The sequence below is a fragment of the Oreochromis niloticus genome, linkage group LG1, assembly GCF_001858045.2.
Source record: "Oreochromis niloticus isolate F11D_XX linkage group LG1, O_niloticus_UMD_NMBU, whole genome shotgun sequence".
Taxonomy (NCBI): Eukaryota; Metazoa; Chordata; class Actinopteri; order Cichliformes; family Cichlidae; genus Oreochromis; species Oreochromis niloticus.
Window position 1 is genome coordinate 2,741,751 of NC_031965.2, and position 19,839 is coordinate 2,761,589.

A 19,839-nucleotide genomic window follows, 5' to 3' on the forward strand; every position below is an offset into this window, starting at 1 on the left:
AGAAAGACAGTTTCTGCCTACAGCTGACAGCCAGGACAGATTTATGAAGGAGAGCCAGGAGGTGAAAACAGCCACGTAAAAAAAAAAAAAAAATACAACAGGCTAAAAAAGCTCCAGCACAAAGTTGGTTCAAGAGCAAAAACTATTACTTTCTGCTCTGCGGTTCACATCAGCTTTAGTGGTTCAACCACATTTATCAGAACAAGTTTACACCCAGAGAAACAGCCAGTCAGATGGATGATGATGAATGATGGTCATTTGTGGGGCGATCTGAGCACACCTTTATGTAGATCATCTTTAACATCAAGCTGTCAAGAACAGATTTCAGTAAAGCATCCTGGTACTGCTTCAGTCACAGCTGAGTGTTTAGGTATTAAGAGGCTTTAAAAATACAAATGTGAGCTAAGCTAACTTCTATCATCTAAAAACCTGCTGTTGCATTGAAGCTTCAAAATGCAGTTTAGAATCAGGCTGAAGGGAAGCAGCAGAGAGTTAAAAAGCACAGCTCTGACTTTAAAGACCTTAAAGAATTGAGTGAATTAAGTGAATAACAGCAATTTAATCTAATTATCCATTTAGCTGTGGTAACTAACAAGAAGGTTCACCTTTACAATTCCAATGAATGTTTCAGTGAATGTTTCTGGGGTTTGAACATTATCTGGTCTAAGATACCGTGATGGACTATGATTCCACGTGTGACCAAAAGAGTGTGTGCCTACCATGTAAAGCTATCACCAAGATGAAGCAGAATTTATGGTCCCCAAAAGCTGTCTGCCTGCACACTCAAAGAACAGAGACGGGCTTTTTGAAGGTGAACATGCTGCATTTCTGGTCTGCTTCACGTGTTTTCAAATTCCACTCGAGCTACGAGAGTAAAAGTCACCATCTTCCCTGCAAACTACAGGAAACCACAGCAATCCGCTAGAAAATGCACAGGTGTAACCTGCTCATGTCTGGACTTTAATACCTTTAACATCTCAAATACCTTTTATCATTCAATATCGCTTTGAAACTGAAATAACACGCTAGTCTATTTCCCCCCAAAATACACAAATCTGATAAAAACTGATGAGAAAATTCCGTCACCAGTAAGTATTAAACACTAAAGACTAATGGAGAAAAAGCTGAGTCAGTTTAGTGAAAATCACACTCGCAGTTATCTACACTCGGAGCTTCATGCACCTGAATATCTCAGCATAACTCGTCAGTCGCACAGCTGATAATGACTGACAGCCAACAGGCAGCGAGCTAAACTAAATCACAACTAGCTGTCTGTGAGCTCAAGGCGGCCCAAGAACAGACGAGCACTGCATCTCTTTGTGCGTGTGTGTGTGTGTGTGTGTGTGTGTGTGTGTGTGCGTGTGTGTGTGTGTGCGCGCTAATTGTATCACACAAACAGCATCTTTCTGATGAGCTGCAGCGTAATAAACAGACTTTGTTCTTCTGATTTCCCACGCTTTCAAAGACTCCATTTTATCTGATCTAAAGATTGTTCTCTTTCTTTTCTTGGATCACTAATTCACTTAACACTTCTGCAAGCAATGTCCACACGTCTGCTTTTATCTTCATCGCAGTTGCTCCACGTACATCTCTCCCTGCCGCATGGAAATCAACTTCCAATAATCATACATGTACCAGAGCCCCGCAACCGCAGCCCCCTGTCCTCTGGAAAACTCACACAAAAAATAAAAATAAAAAAAAATTCTGAAATTTAGCTAACATATGCACCCTTGTTTAATTCAGTGTAGTATGAAAGTCTGCTGCATTTTGCACTTCTTTATGCACATGCTGGTCTGTCGCCATGTAAAGGTGAGAGGGGGAGGGGTTTAAATACAGCATGCAGCACTGACGGAACCAACAGCTCCCAGCGAGTGTTATTGGTCTAAAAGTACAAAAAAAGGAAAGGGTCCGAATTACTGTTACAATAATACCTGAAACTACAGCCTGAGCTTAATTCACTATTTCTATGGGGGTGGTGGGGAATTAGACTGAACTTGTGGATAATCTGGCAGACAAAGAGGCATTAGCCGGGCTGGGAAGATGAAAATAGTTCTGGCTCCCAGTGATGACTCATTCAAGCAGCAGGAGTTCAACGACAGTCTTGAGCTGAAGAACTCAGAGAGAGAGAGAGAGAGGGGCGAGACAGCAAGACAGAGCACAGGCGTGAGAGTGAGCTACGTAAGGAGAGAGAGAGAGAGAGATCGATCATGGGGGGTAGTCTCTTGCTCATTGTTTAACGTTTCAGGCGAAACACCACCCCCTCTTAAGGGCTGAGCAGAGGGGCGCTGAGATCCAGCGTGAGGATATCGCCAACCAGCTACAGAAGAGAGCATTCCTCCGGTTACCATGGTAACCGAGCCCTCAGCTGGGAAGGGAAGCAAGTGCCAAAAGGATCCACAGAAGAGAAAGAGGGGGTAGAGAAAGAAGAAGAGGAAAAGGAGGGGTGTATGACACCAGCCATAATTTTGATTATCCTAAATCGTGCCTGCAGAGAAAGACTCTGCCAGCAGCACCGTGAGGACAACACGATCACTCCTGGTTCTAAATTATGGTCGTACATTCTAAGTAACCAATAATGTACATTTTAGTTTGTGTTCAGGTCAGACTGTATGAGTCCCTGTTTTTTGGATTTTGGTGAGGGGGTGACTCATTTCTCCTGGGGGGGCTGATTTTATAGATTTTCTTTTAAAGCTTCCAGCTTTTTCTTACATTTTATATATAAGCATCACCTTGTGGCGCATTTTATTCTCGTTTATGCATTTTAATTGATAATTCTCCACCTACATGACTCTGTTTTACTGCATTTATTATGTGCTTTTGTAAAACACTGTGTAGAATCGTTAGCATTATTCTATCATTCCTCTGTATGCACACCAGGCAGCATAGACTGCTGGGTGTTGTTTTACATTAAACACAGCATAACGAAGCAAAGTCTAATAAAATATAGTGAAGACCCAGAAAAAGCACTCACAGTAATTTCTCATGATCCAAGCACAATGCGCACGCACACACACACAAATGCATCCATACACAGTGAGAGTGATGGGAGTGTTACCACCTGCAACCTGCTGATAATGAAGCTGTATTTCAGCCACCTAAAGGCAGCCATCTGTGCTGGGGCTGTCCCTGCTTCTTACTCCCCCCCCCACACACACACAGGGCCCAAGGGACTACTGTCCTTTAGGATGCTTTACATTAACATGACATTCATTATAACACAACTGGGAAACATGTACACAGAAAATCATTTTAACATTATGGTCAAATAAAAATAACTGTTGCTGTCACTCTTGCACTTACAGGATAGTGAGCTACCAAACACACACACACATATATGCATACAGTGTGTGTGTGTGTAGAGAGAGAGGAAAAGACTGGCAGCTTTCAGTCTTGCAGTGAAAAGGAAACACACAGCCACTGTCACAGGAGGAGCGATGAAACCATGACAACATCCCAAATGTTGGCCAACACTTAGAAAATGAGCGCTGCGTGGAGCCTGGGAAGCCAGCGTAAGAAGAGAAATACTTCACCGCACACACATGAAAACAGACTGACTAATTGTTGAGAGTCAGCACAGCCTCTCGCCACTGAGCTCTGACCAGCACACACACCATGAAGGCATTGTTCCAACTCCAGAAGTGCAGGAATAAAGCATTCATCGCAGTGGGAGTTTCAAAAGTGAAAAAAAGACTTTAAATGTTCAAAGAAGCTTCTGTGGTCACACAGTCAGCAACGTACTTTGCATCATATCAGTGTGAAAACACTGTTTTTCCTTATCTATGAGAAAGGAAGGCAAAGCAGCCCAGAGGACAAGCAACTACAAAACCACAAATGCTGTTATTGTCTTTGAATCGATTAAAGGCCCGTTCAGTTAAACGATTGCTGTCTGAGTCTGTAAAATGTCTAAATAAATGAAATAACCATTTCCACAAAAGCCATCCTGTTGTAGCTCTGGGCAAGTGTGTCACACATCCAATCAGGTGGACAGCCTTCAACAAGCGCCTCTAAAGCAGGGAAACCCCTCCACTAAGCCGACTACACAAAAGTGTAAATGAATGTTATGGATGTTAGACCAAAAGCTGCATTACTCCCATTTCAGACATCCTGTACAACATAAATATATAGATCCATGAGCTCATGGTGATATTAGTATCTTGCCTGAAAAGGGTGCTTCACTTTGAGCATCCTGGGAAATACAATTCAATTATTATTTGTGCATGTTTCCCCTCATTGAACCACGAGCAAGTGTCCTGGCAGCAGTGGACACATACACACAAATACACATAGCAAAACACACAAAGTATACAAGAGCTACAAGCCAGGTTTCCACAGGACGCACGAGGTGATTCCGAACAAACTGCTTGTTTCACCGGGCCAACGGTCCAAAAACATTCCGAAAATGAAGATGGGAATCCTAACTTTGACAGGATGGAATCGCAGGAGCTTTGCCATTTTGGCTAATCGGTTATAAGTAAAAGTGAACAGACTTTGAGATGAGTGCACATTTTCTGTCGTCTTGTATCATTCACTTCCTGCTCAAAGGGAGTTCTTTTGCTCCACTGTCACCAAGTGCTTGCTTATAATCAACTGTACGGCTATAATGCCACAATATTTACTTATAAAACGCCTTTAGGCGACTGTTGTTATGAGCTGACCTGATATAAATAAACTCATCTGAAATATAAATGCGAACATTTGCTTCAGTTTATCCAACTCATTGATGCGGATGGACTTATCGTATTGTACCCGTTCACAGACAACCACTCATGCGCATAGTCCCACCTACAGCCGATTTAGAATCACCAGTTAACCTACCATGCATGTCTCTGGACTGCTGAAGGAAACTGGGGAGAATATAGAAACACCACACAGAAGAGCCTCAGCTGGTCTGCGGATTCAAACCCTGGACCTTCTTGCTGTGAAACAACAGTGCTGACCACCACGCTGCCCCTAAAGCTTTAGATAATTACATTGTCACCAAAAACTTTCATTTATTAGGTGGAAACAATCACATAGCAACCACAAAGCTGATACATGGCAATTCTGCAGAGCGAGTATGCCACTCGTGCAGAGAGGGAAACACACACAAACAGACTAACAAAAAGCGTGGGCTTGTTCTGCACTTGTGTAGGAGGTTTAATGATGTGCGGACTTCCCCATCTGCCAGCTCAGCACCAGCACTTTAGATTTATACGAAGAGCCTTTCTTGCAGTGCTGTCGCTTCACCACGCCAACACACACATGCACTCCTCGCATGAATCTTCAGTTCTACAAGCCTATGCACTCAACCACTGTATCCAGTTACAGAGAAGCACTCACAGGGTCACCTGATGTAAGCACTGAACAGCACCACTACTGGTAGTGACTCTTTTAAGCCAGAGAAGATGATGGCACGGGAAAAGAGAAGGCGACATGTGTCTGTGATATCGTACCTCATTCAGAGGTCAGTGAGATGATAACAGAATCTACCCCTCAGGTTAACTGTGAAAAATGTCATCAGAATCAGGTTAGAGTGCTGTCCGAACCTGCTCATAGCACCCCTCAGCTGTGCTGTCACAACAGGAAACACTCTGCGTGGATTGAGGTGGCGCTTTAGCAGAACATGGAGGAGAAAGTAAACAGAACCACCGAACGCTGGCTGTAAACTCAGCTCGCCGTTATCCTCGCCATTCCAATATCTCGAATGGGCATCACGCAGACTTTGTACCAGGAGCTGGCACATTAAAGTCCTGCTGCGCTGGACATTTTCACATGAAGCTCTGTCAGGTAATGCCTAGAAAACTTCAGAAATGCAGAACATCTCAGTGCTGTTTTTGTCTGTGAAGAGCAGTGTTTCCACATAATTAGATTCTATTTGTGGCAGTGGAAGAGTGCGTCCACATGTGAAAGGAGGCGCACCATAACATCATTAAGTAATACTGCAGTGTGACAATAAACAATGGAGCAATAAACAGCCACTGCTCCGGTGTGACGACGAACTCCGACTCAACCATCCGCAGCCTCTGTGAGTTCAGCGACTTCAGGGTCTGCTGAGAGAGACCCCTCCAGCTTGCAGTGAGCCCCACAACAGAAGAAAGACTGCTGATCCAAGCTGAAGGCCAAGACACCGGAGTGGGAGCACATGAACCAGCTTCCCACCTGCAGTCCAAGATGATGGAGGTGATGTACAGAGGTAGCTACTTCTGATAGGACAACAGCCAGCTTTTCAGCATCCAGAACTTTCAAAATAAGAGCAAGTGGATTGAAAAATGAGCCACAAGAACACTTGGGCTATAAGTATCCTTGATATACCTGGGCAGCAGACGTCCCCCATCCTGTTTCAGCATATCTGCAGCACTGAAAGACAGCCATCACAACAAGAACGGATGTGATGACATCACGGCGTCTAAGTCACGCTGAACAGCAGCTACTGTAGCGTGCTGCCGGTGCCACAGAGAGAAGAGATGGAAAAGAATGAGGTTGTTTGCTTTCATTAGAAGGAAAGGTCTTACACACAAAGCAGACTACTACTATAAATAGAACTAATATAAAATTTGGAACTTTAGTCACCTTCAAGTTCTTTGTTCAAGAACAAAGCAAATTATCTGGGTGGCTTTGTGTGACAAATTGCTCTTGCAGCTTTATCCCATCTGCTAAACAGGAGAATTCTGTGAGTAATACAGCAGCAATGTGGGGCTGTTACAATCCAACTCCAGCAAGCAGCTAATTGGCTGCTTATGAATTATTCACCCCCCTGAGGGAACTGAGCAGTGCATCGTGTCTACCTGCAGGAACCGGAGGGAGAACCTTTATAGTTTCTAGACGCATGTGATCACAGATGGTGGGGCATCCGAAACAGGGAACCAGGCCAGAGCAGTCCATAGCAGACACATTACTGTCACAGTACCTGAGAGGCGATTCTGATGCAATGATTTAACTGACAACACAGTGCAGTGACTGCACTGTAGATGAAAATCAGCCTTCCACTTGATGTCTCATTGATATGGCTGTGATGACATCACCTGGCAGCTTGACGGGGTTACCTGAACAATATTTTCAGTGTCCATCCCACTTAGGCTTTTTTAGCCATAAACTAAAAATTAAATAATAAACACTTCCAGATCATTTGCAGCGTTGCCTCGAACTACAGTCTCCAAAATGGCCAAAGCACCGAAGCTTTGAAACAGTCCGGTCCACCAAAATGACTCATACGTGCAGCTGAAAATGATACTTTGCAGGAGCAAAGAGTGACCGTCACCCCCCTGCTGTTCTCTATACTGAACACATTCTATGCACAGAGCAGCAGGACCTCGGTCTGTGCAATAAGCCGATGATACGTACGCTGCACTATGCACCAGCGAATGCAGGGATGTGTTACGTTGCAGCTGCGGTATGTGTGTGTGTGACAGAGAGAGAGTGAGGGAGAAAGAGCAGGGACCGGACAGTGCAGCATCGCCGCTCTGCCTCTCCTGCAGAGAGCAGCCTCAGCACAGCGGGCCCATGTGACAGATGGATGCTGGAACGGAATTAGAGACAAGAAAAATCATAGGGGCCCATCATCATCATCATCATCAGCCCTCTCTGCCTGACAACAAGGATTAAAGGCGCACCGCCACCAACACCACAATCACCACCACCATTATGATCAGAAGAGAGCAGCAGCTCTCTCCCCGCATCCACCAGAAACATCCGCAACTAGCACACGTTTCCTCCCATTTCCCGCATTCGGGACACGCAGGACGCAAAACTGCATCACCCGGCATGATGTCAGCGGGCAGGTGCGGTGACGCCGAGCGCGGTCCTCACAGCACCCACGCGTGATGTGGGAGCTTTCACTAACCTGTCTGTCCTTTGCCCAGCGTCTTCTCCAGGCGGTACGGTCCCACATAGTTGGCGTAATGCCCGCTGTTGGCGTCCTTGCCCGACGAAGACATTTTTTGGCGTGAAACGACTCGCGGGGAGGGATTTCTTTAGCGGGGGTCCGAGCGGGACGCGTCTCTGGGGCGAAGAGAGCAATTCCACGGAGCAGTGGAGTTCGCCTCGGTCACAGCTCCAGTCTGTGCTGTGCTGCTGGTGGTCTTGGTGCTGGTGGTCGCTGCAATATTAGCGATCCTGTGTGTGCGCGTGTTAATGTGTATGGAAATGTGCATGAGTGTGTGTCTGTATGTGTGTGTGTGTGTATCCACGTCCGTTACTAACAGTCCTCCGCCGATTTCCTCAGTGCGGCTCAGATTGCGGTTTTGAACCGGGGTGTCATGATGTTCACGCTGGAGGAGCGGTGCGCTGCAGCCCCGTTGGGTGTGAGCTGATGACGGGACAGCTACTGCTGCTGCCTGGCGCCCCAGCAGCCTGCGTCAAGTCACGGTTGATGCCAGGAGAGTACTTCCGGTTAGCCCTTTCAGCGTATGCACAGTTCTGCTGCAACGCTCCACTGTACAAGATAAAGTGTCACATATGAATCAAATGTTGTTATAAGCTTTTATGGTTTTATTTGCAGATTTCTTTTCCTATTTCTTAACCAAGCAGCTCCACAAAATGTAACAAAAGAGAGAAAAAGCATCATTTCCGGTGTTTTGATGCTTTCTTTTGTTTCTTGTTCTTAAGAAATTCTTTTTCCTGGAATGGTAACTTTTTGCTTTCTCACTACAAATGGCATGTTTCACCAATACGCAGGCGCGCTAACTAGCTTAAGTTCATTTGATTTTCCATGAAAAAACCTGCAAGCAGATTCAGCGCTCTGGATAGATCTGCAACAGTGTCGATTTTTTTTTGCTATTACATGTTCAATTCTAAAGTTTAAGGGTTCATTTTAAGCCTTAAAAAACAAAAATGATATTTAAAAAGGATTTTTGAAATCTTAATATCTCCTGATTCTATTAATATGATCTCTTCTTATTCTGCCAAAGTTGTGTTTTGCTGAATTTATTATTTTTCTCTTTTAAAATTCCATTTATAGTGTCTGGTTTTAATTTGAAGGGAAGTTCTGACTTCCGCTTTCATTCCCGCCTGACGCAGCTGCTGTAATTATGAAGCGCACATGCGCACATATCTGGCATGGCAAGGATTTTCAATTGAATTTGGCTTGAGGGAGACAGTGGGGGATGAAAGGCTGCAACTGTTTAAAAGTTCCTTTAAAAAAAAACAAAAAAACTATAAATAACTGAGATACGGCACAAAATAAAATATACTGAAGCACAGAGACATCCAGAAATTTCCCAAAGAGAGTCTTTGCACTTGTTCATCTCATTTTTCTTTTCGGAATCTTTTAATTGATTTCTGCTGTAAGCACTGCATTCTGTCAGACACTCAGTTGTTAATTGAAGGTGAAGAATCGTTATGTCTGACTGTGGGTGGTTGTGGTTGTGTGCGTGGCGGTGGAGTACGACTAAATGTTACATGCTGGGACACTTTCACTTGATTAAACCAGCAGTTGGTGACAAAGACCATCTATCTGTTTCATCACTCCTTCACAACAAAGGCCTTTTGACCCAGCACGCTCAGTGGCAGATGGGCCCCCCCCACCTCCTCCTACCTTCCCTCCCACTTGTCCTTCTGCCTCCTCCTCCCCCAACACACACACACATACACACTGTCAAAACCATGTCCCTAACAAAGACTGGCAGGGGTGAGTGAGCAGGGGTGCATTTTATTGTGATCAGACCTGTTTATAGCGCTGGTTGAGACCTCTGTCTACAGATCAATCATAAGTCCTCTCATAGACTCATGCCACCGTGCGCACTTCCAGTAGGCTCGCACCCCTTTGATCCCCGGTGGCTGTAACACTGTTTAACAGCTGCAGACAGCTGTGGTGGTAAAGCTGCGCTGTTCTAATCACCTGCATGTGAGTCTACAGGAGAACAGGACTGGCTATTCACTGAGAACAAAAGTGCAAATAAGGTGTTGCGCCAAGCTGACCCCAAATAGCTTCTTTTTGTCTTCTATTCTTCATGTAGCACAACACCCATATTGCTACAATATAGCAATTTGGGTGCAATATGGCACAGAGAGGAAATCATCCTGCAATAATTATGTCATGCACAGAGGCTCTTGTTTACCTAGTGTGTTGCGGAGGTGAGGCTCTCTTTAAATTCATTAACTTGCTGAAAATGAAAGTGAAGTTGAAGCATGTTTTTGCACACTACAGCAGATCCTTCATGCATCATAGCAAGGAGATACGGCATGATTTTTACACAGTGATCTAAAAACAGTGTAACCACACTGAAAATGGCCTAGAAGTGCAAGAAAATCTGATCTTCAGTGTAAGATCCAAAAATTTAAAACAAGTAAGGTTTTTTATTTTCACAGGCCCATTCCCAGTCAAACTTGAGGTATAGAAACTAGTGTATACCTCTACAAACTAGAGGTATACACTTGGCTTATATATTGACGTGCATACAGGATAAAATAATAATGAAAGTAATGTTGGCACATGGTGACTTATTCTTTTATTTGATGTGCCCATGATGGGGTGGGCAATTTTCCCAAGGGCCACATGAGAAACTGGGACTGCTGTGGAGGCCTAGTGAATTTCTAAACTACTGTTGGTAAGAACAGATGTTACAATTAAGCAATGAAAATGTGAACTTCATATATTAAAAACATCAACATTTCTTTAGCACTTGGCCCAGAGTCACCATGTTCAGAGTCACGCTCCTCCAAAAGTGCAACAAACTGTCTGTGATGCAGTGCTGTTGCCCTTAATTTCATTATTTTAGTTACAACATGGTTCATTTTTAGCATGAACTTACACAACACCTCAAGCTGTACAATATAATGCAAAAATACCAACTTGAGTTCTGAATTCTTTCAGTCATTTTATCTTGGATCTGCTTCAAAAGGCCACCATCCTCCCCTGTAAGATTTGGACAGCCATTGATTGTAACACCTGCCAATTTTGTCCCATTTCCAAGCATGCACTTACCCACATGAATAAATCACTTCCTGTCATAGTCCCTTTCATTGACCGAGTTGCTGTCTGCTCCTCCATAATCATAAACTCTTTCTTTATCCTGTGTACAAAGATGAGTAACGTGGGCTTCATCCAGAGCTGAGGAGAAACAGTTAAAAGTATCTGCTTTTGTTCATCAACTGAACCTCCAGGCCTCCTCAAAACGCTCTCCCTGTCACACAACAGCTTAGCTTCATTCCTGGATGTGTAAAGCAAAAAAACAAAAAACAAACAGTCTGTGTTGCTTTTACAGCTTTGCTAGCAAAGGTTTAGATTTCTCTGCGTATTCTCTCTTTCATCGTGAGCTTACATCTTTCATGGCTAGCAGACTCACAAAGGTGTGTTCCACTGCATCCATTCTCATAAACACAAGCACATACATAAAAAAATAGCATTCACATTCAAAATCAAAGCAACAAGGCTGTAGTGGGATTTCCTATAAATTGCAAAAACAGTAAGCCATTCTCTGATGTGTTTGGTGTCTGAAATAGGATAAACTGCATGAGCCATACAATACGTCTGAATCCTAATTTCCCTTTGACCTCACAGAGCCCAGTCAGGGACAGCCAAAAGGCCCAGTTGTCAAGGTGCTATACAAAACACAGGTCTGACCAATGAATGATTTTTAATTAGTTTTTTACCTTTAAGTGCAAACTGGACTGAAAAATCATGTTCCCCTCCCGCTGAGTATATACAAATGTTTCTGCGTAAGTGGGCGTGTTTTCTGTGTTCTTGACATTGGTGATGCCATTTCTACAGCGCAGGACGAAGGCCGAGGGCAGAGGTATAAATATTAGAGGAATGGGCCACACAATGCACCCTTCACTTTTCAAGACTTCTCTGAAAAAAGAAGCTTAGCCCGCAGTCTATTTCTGCATTAGTCAGCTCTATTGTGGCTGCCTTCCCAACAGAGCGGGATAATGCAGACACACACATAACTCTCAAACACGTCTACCCTCTCTCTCTCTCTCTGACACACACACACACACACACACACACACACCTACACACACCTGCACGCACACACACACACGCGCGCGCACACCCAACGCGTTCCTACGTGACGACATCGGAAAACTGCCGACACATGAGAACCGTTTGGACTCAATCTACACATCTTCGCTTTTTCCCTTAAAATCGCTTGGGAAAAGACTATTTCATGTCATTAAAGTGCTGGTTATGGTTAGGCATAAGGTTATGGTTAGGTTTAGGGATAAGGTTAGGTTTAGGGCTGGAACCCGCTGCGTACCATAACAACGTGGAAGGTCACCTTTCGCCTTCCTCAGGAACGCCGCGGGACGTGACAAAACGTCGGGATGTTACACCTCGGGAGTGAGAACGGGCTCCCTCAACATGTCTTGAAGTTCTCCAGAGGCCTGGTAATGAACTCATCATTTGATTCAGGTGTGTTGACTCAGAGTGATATCAAAAACCTGCAGGACACCGGCCCTCGAGGCCTGGAGTTCGACACCCCTGAACTAGAGTATGTGCATCTGTAGGAGTTTTTACAGTTTTTGCCCGTTGCTTGAACACTATAAACCCATGCTTAGACTAAAGTAACACAACTTGAAGCTTTTGTTACCATACCTCAAACACATGTACCCATACCTTAAACAAAAGCGCTGCTTTGCACTCTAGTTGCAATTATGCAACACACTTACTCCTTTATGCAACACACATGGTCCTGCATACTACACTCTATTTCATACATAAGACGCTTCGTTCAAAAATGAAATTTCAGGGTGCCATTTGGAAAACACATGTATCCAAAACACAAAACACATCGGGTAATTGCAACCACTCAAATACACACCTGAAGGCACTTACTTGCAAAACTGAACACAAATCAGCCAACTACAAAAAGCCCTCAGTTTAGCCATTTCAAGAACTTTGCAAGCATGGATGGAGCAAGAGCAGGAGCAAGAGCAGGAGCAGGAGCAAGAGCCAGAGCAAGAGCAGGTGCAGGAGCAGGAGCAGGAGCAGGAGCAGGAGCAAGAGCAGGAGCAAGAGCAGGAGCAAGAGCAGGAGCAAGAGCAGGTGCAAGAGCAGGAGCGGGTGCAAGAGCAAGAGCAAGAGCAAGAGCAAGAGCAAGAGCAAGAGCAGGTGCAAGAGCAGGTGCAAGAGCAGGTGCAAGAGCAGGTGCAAGAGCAAGTGCAAGGGCAAGAGCAAGAGCAAGAGCAGGAGCAGGAGCAGGAGCAGGAGCAGGAGCAAGGGCAAGGGCAAGGGCAAGGGCAAGGGCAAGGGCAAGAGCAAGAGCAAGAGCAAGAGCAAGAGCAAGAGCAGGAGCAGGAGCAGGAGCAGGAGCAAGAGGTCGAAGAGGCCATGCACGGACCCATATTTCTGATGATATAAGAGCAACTTTGGTGGACCATGTCATCAACCATGGCCTGACCATGAGGGAAGCTTGGCAGAGAGTCCACCCACATCTAAGCCGCTTCGCAGTGGCATCTGTAATAAGAACATTCTGACTAGAAAACAGGTATGTCGTCACCTCTCTACCTTCTACTCAGATGGTTCTTACAGCACTGTTCTACAGTATATCACATGACCATATCAAGTGTACAGGATATTGCAGGGTGCTAATGCTCCTTCTGCAGCCAAAGTGGTAGTTTTTGTGAAACATACCATGATTACTTATATTGAAGTACAGTGTTGTACAGTGGATGATACAGTATATACAGTAAAGTACTGTAAGAAAAATAAGCAAACCGATGACAATATGTGGTTGTACGTCTCTAGAATGACTCAAAGACCTTCTGGGGGAGGATGCCAATGCCTGTTCACACAACAGCAGGAACTTGCCGTTGTGGACCTAGTGAGGGCAGACAATGCCATCCGTCTCCACCAGCTACGAAAGACAATACTTGCAGACAGGCAAGTGCTCAACAACATAACCCATGTGAGCATCACCACCATCAGAAGCATCTTGGGAAAACACAGCATCACCATGAAGCAGCTCTACAGAGTCCCATTTGAGAGGAACAGTGACAGGGTCAAAGGACGTCGAGCTGAATATGTACGGGTAAGTGTAACTGTCCTTTACATTTACAATACAGTATTGGTGAAATCCAGTAGCAGCTGAATATGTACCATATCAGCACCACATGGATCCATTCTGAGAGCTGCACAGGTACCTGTGTGATGGGGTGAGGGTTCTGTATGTGTAGCACTGTAGTACAGTAATATGGTCTCTTTTTTTTACAGAGAATCTTGGCCATGGATGGAGCTGCACAGCCTCATGAATTCATTTTCATTGATGAAGCTGGATTCGACCTGTGCAAAACAAGACGACGGGGTCGTAATGTAATTGGCCAAAGGGCAATTGTGCACGTCCCAGGGCAGCCCGGGGCAAATATCACATTGTGTGCCACCATAAGCCTTCGAGGGCTTCTGCATCATCATGCAAAACTAGGTCCATACAATAGCCAACATATACTCACATTTCTAGGTGCTCTCGATAATATAGTTGTACAGAACAGACCAGATCAGCCCAGGTTTGTGGTGATATGGGATAATGTCAGTTTCCATCGGGCTGCTCTGGTCCAGGCCTGGTACTCCAACCACAATCAACTTGAAGTGGTATACTTGCCCCCTTACTCACCATTTTTAAACCCTATAGAGGAATTTTTTTCGGCTTGGAGATGGCGTGTATATGACCGCCAACCACATGCCCGCATGCCTCTTCTGCAGGCAATGGAACAGGCCTGCAGCGACATTCAGGTGACAGCAATCCATGGATGGTTTCGACATGCAAGGGGATATTTTCCCCGGTGCCTAGCGGGAGAAGACATTGCTTGCGATGTCGATGAGGTCCTGTGGCCAGACCCCAACAGACGGCGGGATCCATGAGCCCACGTATGCACAATTGTCATGATTTTTTGTGTTTACAGTATAGTGTTTTTTCTATTACTGTATTATGGTTTTTGCTTTATCTGACTTCATGGTGCTGCAATGTACAATATTGAGTAGGCCTATTTGCTTTTTTGGTTGTTTGAAAATGTGTCTCCTGCAAATATGCCTCCTGAATAAACAATGACAATCAAAGACTGCAGTGTTTTATATAAAGTAGACTAGTGTGTTCCCCCTGATCTGAAAGTGTTTGCATATGATGCAAGTGTGTGTCACTTTGTCAACAGAGTTACACTTTGACAAAGGAATGTTGGGTTTTGATAGCAGAGTTTAGGTTTTGAGAGTAGAGTTTCACTTTGGCACAGATGTGAATGGTATATTTCCCAGTGTTGTGTCATGTTTACTTGTGTTTAGAGTTTTGGCACAATGAGCAAAGTTTTGCAAAATGTGTTCAAGCAATGGGCAAAAACTGTAATTAGCCAAACTCTGAATGCCTCGTTTTCAACAAACTGCCTCTCGTTCAAAAATTTGCCCTCCTAATCTAATTTCAGTGCAGGTTCATTTTGGGGATGGGAGTGCAGAGTCTTTAGAACTTGTCTTAGAAACTCATGCTATTAAGATTTCCTGAGCACTGAAGTAATCCAGTGACAGTTTCTACATAGCAAACAACAGCTGATATTGTTTAAAGCAGCGTACATGTTGCTGTTACAAAACACAGTAACCTGAGCCTGTCCAATGCCATGACTCCAAACTCCATCCTCCTAACTCAGCTAATTCAAGCCAGCAGAATTAAGCTGCGAGAGCACAGTTACCCAGGAGAGTGTGAATTTCCTTTGATTCTTCTTTGTACATTATAGCTCTGAAATGGCACTAGTGAAGGTTACTAATGGTCCTCTTATGTCCGTTCACATTGGTCTCATTTCTGTGCTTGTCCTGCTGGACCTCAGTGGATCATTTGATACCGATGACCACAATATTTTACTGCAGATATTAAAACATACTGCTGGTATTAAAGGAATTGTACTGTGGTGAGTTTGAATCATATTTATCTGATAGAGTCCAGTTTACAGGGTCTTTGTCACACACAAAAGTTAGACATGGAGTTTCACTGGGTTCTGTGCCAAGACCAAAACTTTTTACATTATACATGCTTCCCTTAGACCAGGGGTTTCGAACTCCAGGCCTCAAGTGCTGGCGTCCTGCAGGTTTTAGATCTCACCCTGGGTCATCACACCTGAATCAAATGACGAGTTCATTACCAGGCCTCTGGTGAACTCCAAGACATGTTGAGGAGGTCATTTAGCCATGTAAATCAGCTGTGTTGGATCAAGGACACATCTAAAACCTGCAGGACACCGGCCCTCAAGGCCTGGAGTTCGACACCCCTGCCTTAGACGGTATTATTAGAAAACAGAGCAGACATCCTCATTGCTATGCAGATGATACCCAGCTTTATTTATCTATCTATGAAGCCAGATCGTACAAACCAAAATCCATGCATGTCTTAAAGACATAAAGACCTGGATGGTCTCTAATTTCCAACTTCTAAATTCAGGCAAAATTGAGGTTACTGTACTTGGTCCTAAAAATCTTAGAAATATGGTATCTAAGCAGATACTTACTTTAGATGGCATTGCCTTGTCCTCCAGTAACACTGTGAAGAGTCTCAGAGTCACCGTTGATCAGGACGTCCTTCAAATATGCAGAGTGGCTTCATTCATTTGCATAATATTGTTAAAATGAGAAACATTCTATTTTTAGAATGATGCTGAAAAGCTCATACAAGCAATTATTGCTTCTAGACGGTACTGTTGTATTCATTATTATTAGGTCACTCTAAAAGCTGTGCGACAAGCATCCACAATGCTTTCTCCCATATTGCCTTCTTAATTGGCTCCTCGTTAAATTCTGAGTTCAATTTAAAATCATTCTCCTCACATACAAAATCATTATCCTAACAGCTATCCGGCTCCTCTGATGTGGAACCAACTCCTGGTTGATAATCATGAGAGCGACACTGTCTCAACTTTCCTTTTTTGGTGAAGCTTATTGTTAGGCCTGATCAGGTGACCCTGAATCCTCCTTTAATTACGCTGTGATAGGCCCAGACTACTGGGAGCTTCTCGTGAGTGTTTCTGCTCTTATCACACTCAGTGTTTATACACCACTACTGCATTTCATTCTTCTTATTGTTATTACTAGTAATAATAGTAATGAAGTTGATACCTATTACAAAAAGGGAAACAACTATTAGTGTAATGGGTCAGTGCAATATTAGGACAATCAGGGCACGTGTAATATAATTGATGTGTTTCTGTTATTTTTTTCTATATCGTCCTCTGTTGTCCACTCTTCTTGTCATTGTTTGTTCTAATATGATGTGATCACTGTTTCTGTCCTTGTCTCTATCTACATGATCTGTAAATAGTGTCTCTGTATGTTTTTACTAACTTGTGTGTAACACCAACCTGCCAGAAGGTCTGCAGATGGAAATTAGCCTAATGGCATATTTACATTTGTTACAAATATTCATTAATATGGATTGTCCCTCTTTCTAAATAAAAAAAAAAAATTAAATTAAATTCATAGCTTTATTACTCAGTGTTAGCACTCCAGTTCTCTTGTTTTCCAGTTATTCCTGTGTTGAATACTCCCTGCAGGACCCAACAGTCTGGCACAATACTCACCTCTCTGACTTACCTGCTTGTCCGTGGTGCTGACTTGCCAAAGAAACCTTAACCAGAGGCTCTCGCTGTTGTGTTCCTCCTGTGCCCTCCTCACCAGTTTCTCAGTGCCTGCCCAGTTGACAGGTTTCCCTTGCCATTATCAAATCTGTGTCAATAAAACCTTTGAACTATGACCAGTTAAGTCTTGGCTCGTGCTTTTGCAGTCCTAAAACTGGTATTGTCTTTGCCAGTCCATGCACACAAACACTGTTGATCGCTATTTTGTACAGTTACATATTTGGAAGATACACAAGCCGTTTCTGTCAGTTTAAACTGACTTGTTTGTAGTTCAATGCAAATCAGCTTGTTTTTCTGAAGCATTTTTAATACCACTAAATTGGAAAACACACATTTCCCCAGAAATCATAAAACAAAACTTCACAGAGAAAATTAGCAGGGAGTTACAGTTTATTGCTGTTGTCAGCACATTAAATATTCAGGCAGAAATCTCAGCCATTGTGTTGATTACGAGTGTAGACTGTGCTCCCCTCTATACATTTAAATTAGCTGTTTTATGTATTTAGCGTTCAGCTCTATAATAAAAGAGTAATAAAAGTGCAGAAAGTGAAGGAAAACATGGCAATAATCAAAGAAAAAGTTCTGCTGCGTGCCTTCACCATGACTTCCTCCTTCATGGGTCCTCTGTAAGTGTGTGTGCTCCTCTGGATTTGCAGCATGTTGCATAGATTGAACATGGCACTCTTCCTTTTGTTAATGTCTTAATCTTAATTTCATTACCAATGCCCCGTGATCCACCCCACACGCCAACACACTGCTTCCTCTGCTGTTCCACTCTTTAACGGTGGTGCATATGCACAGTTTGCAGCACTGTTGTATTTCATAGAGAAAGAAACAGGAGGTCTCAGTGAGCACTCAGAGAGAATAAAAGCCAACTGAGAGCAGGCCAAACCAGTTCCTGGGTCTTCTGAGTCAGCGTATGGTCAACTGTGTCAAACACTGCAGTCAGTCAGTAAAATGAAAACAGTGTTAAATTCAAATTGGATTAAAAAGGAGCAGTTGAACAGATTCCTATTTAAAATACTTAAGATAGTCTGAACAAGGCCAGATTTAAGAAAGTCAAAAGGACTCTGAAAACACCTACATGAATGCAGGACATCTACAGAACATTTTACAACTTTAAGGATGGACCATAAAGTCTAGAACACATCCAGATCCCTGGGGATGTGTCAGGGACCTGGGTCTGGGCGACCCAGGGTCCATGAGCAGTCATGGACTCACATTATATATTATGTATGTTTGCTGCACTGTGCTGCTGCTCTTGTGTTCTCCATGCTTGTATGTATAGGCAAGTGGGTGTCTGTGAGTGTGGCTGAGCACTGGGTTTCAGGCAGGCCTGGTGGGTGTGTCCTGTCTAGAAGCTGGCCACACCTGAAGCGGATGATCACACACCTGCAGCTAAGGAAGCCTCGTTGGGGAGCTACTTAAGAGTGTGGCTGAGCGCTCCTCGGCACGGGATCATTGTGTGAGACTCCATGTCAGTGTTCTTCGTGAGTGCATGCCCGCAGTGGTTGAGTGTCCTGACGGTCGCGTCTTTGTTATTTTCTCCAGGAAGGAGCGTGGAAGACAAGAGCAGCGAGCACGGGGTGCGGGGACACAGGAGCGGAAGAGCACGGAGCACGGACTTGTGGGTGGAAGATACGACACGGGAGTCCAGGGAACACACGGGGATTTATTATTCTGTGGATTATTTACACCACTGTAAATAAACGCACTGTTTATCATTCAGAGCTCCGCGCCTGCGTCCTCCTTTCCCCCACATCCCCACGGTTGACCAGCCCCATCCGTGACAGGATGAGACGGGTAATGGATCTAACAATGTGGTGGAGAGTAATTTATAACATACGTTCCATCTTTTCAACAAAACATTTCAGGAACTTCTAACATTCTTCCAGACAGGACGCAAAAGCAGGTGCTGTTGATGGTTTGAGCTCAGAAAGTGAGAGAGTCTCTCAGTTAAATAAAGACTCTTTAATATGGAGGCGATGAACTGTTCAGACTTTTCCAGCTCCTTTACATCCTGTTTTAAGCTGTTCATGAACATCAGTGGTTTTAAGTTGGTGGTTGCCAGCTTCAGCTTAGTTGCTTTGTTAGTTTTGCATTTTGGATGTTCATCAAGGACAGCTCCTACCCTGGGTTTGACCTGTTCACCCTGCTTCCCTCAGGGCAGTGCTACAGGTGCATCAGCACAAAGACCCACAGACTCGAGAACCGTTTCTTCCCAAAAGCCACGACCACCCTGAACTCACACATGCACTGATAACACAGTTCCACCCCCCAGTCCTCTATAAACCACCACTGTGCAATACTTAATTCCAT

General features: G+C 44.1%; 2 protein-coding genes across 8 annotated transcripts in view; one reads left to right on the top strand and one right to left on the bottom strand.

Annotated features, from left to right (window-relative positions):
- LOC100696207 (serine/threonine-protein kinase BRSK2) overlaps positions 1-8,440 on the bottom strand; it is a 151,335-nt gene extending 142,895 nt beyond the window's left edge. Inside the window, exon 1 of one of the 7 annotated variants that reach the window (XM_005457392.4) lies at positions 7,820-8,440. In XM_005457392.4, the coding sequence (XP_005457449.1) occupies positions 7,820-7,913 (94 nt within the window). In that variant the 5' untranslated portion in view covers positions 7,914-8,440. The remainder of the gene's footprint in view (positions 1-7,819) is intronic. The other 6 variants (XM_025907736.1, XM_005457391.4, XM_003452606.5 and 3 more) reach the window with 6 other exon arrangements.
- A 4,809-nt stretch (positions 8,441-13,249) lies between these two features.
- LOC109202656 (uncharacterized) lies at positions 13,250-15,952 on the top strand. Its single transcript, XM_019360522.2, has 2 exons — positions 13,250-13,949; positions 14,132-15,952. The coding sequence occupies exons 1-2, from the start codon at positions 13,554-13,556 to the stop codon at positions 14,774-14,776; spliced, it is 1,041 nt and encodes a 346-aa protein (XP_019216067.1). The 5' UTR covers positions 13,250-13,553; the 3' UTR covers positions 14,777-15,952.
- The last annotated feature ends 3,887 nt before the right edge of the window (positions 15,953-19,839 follow it).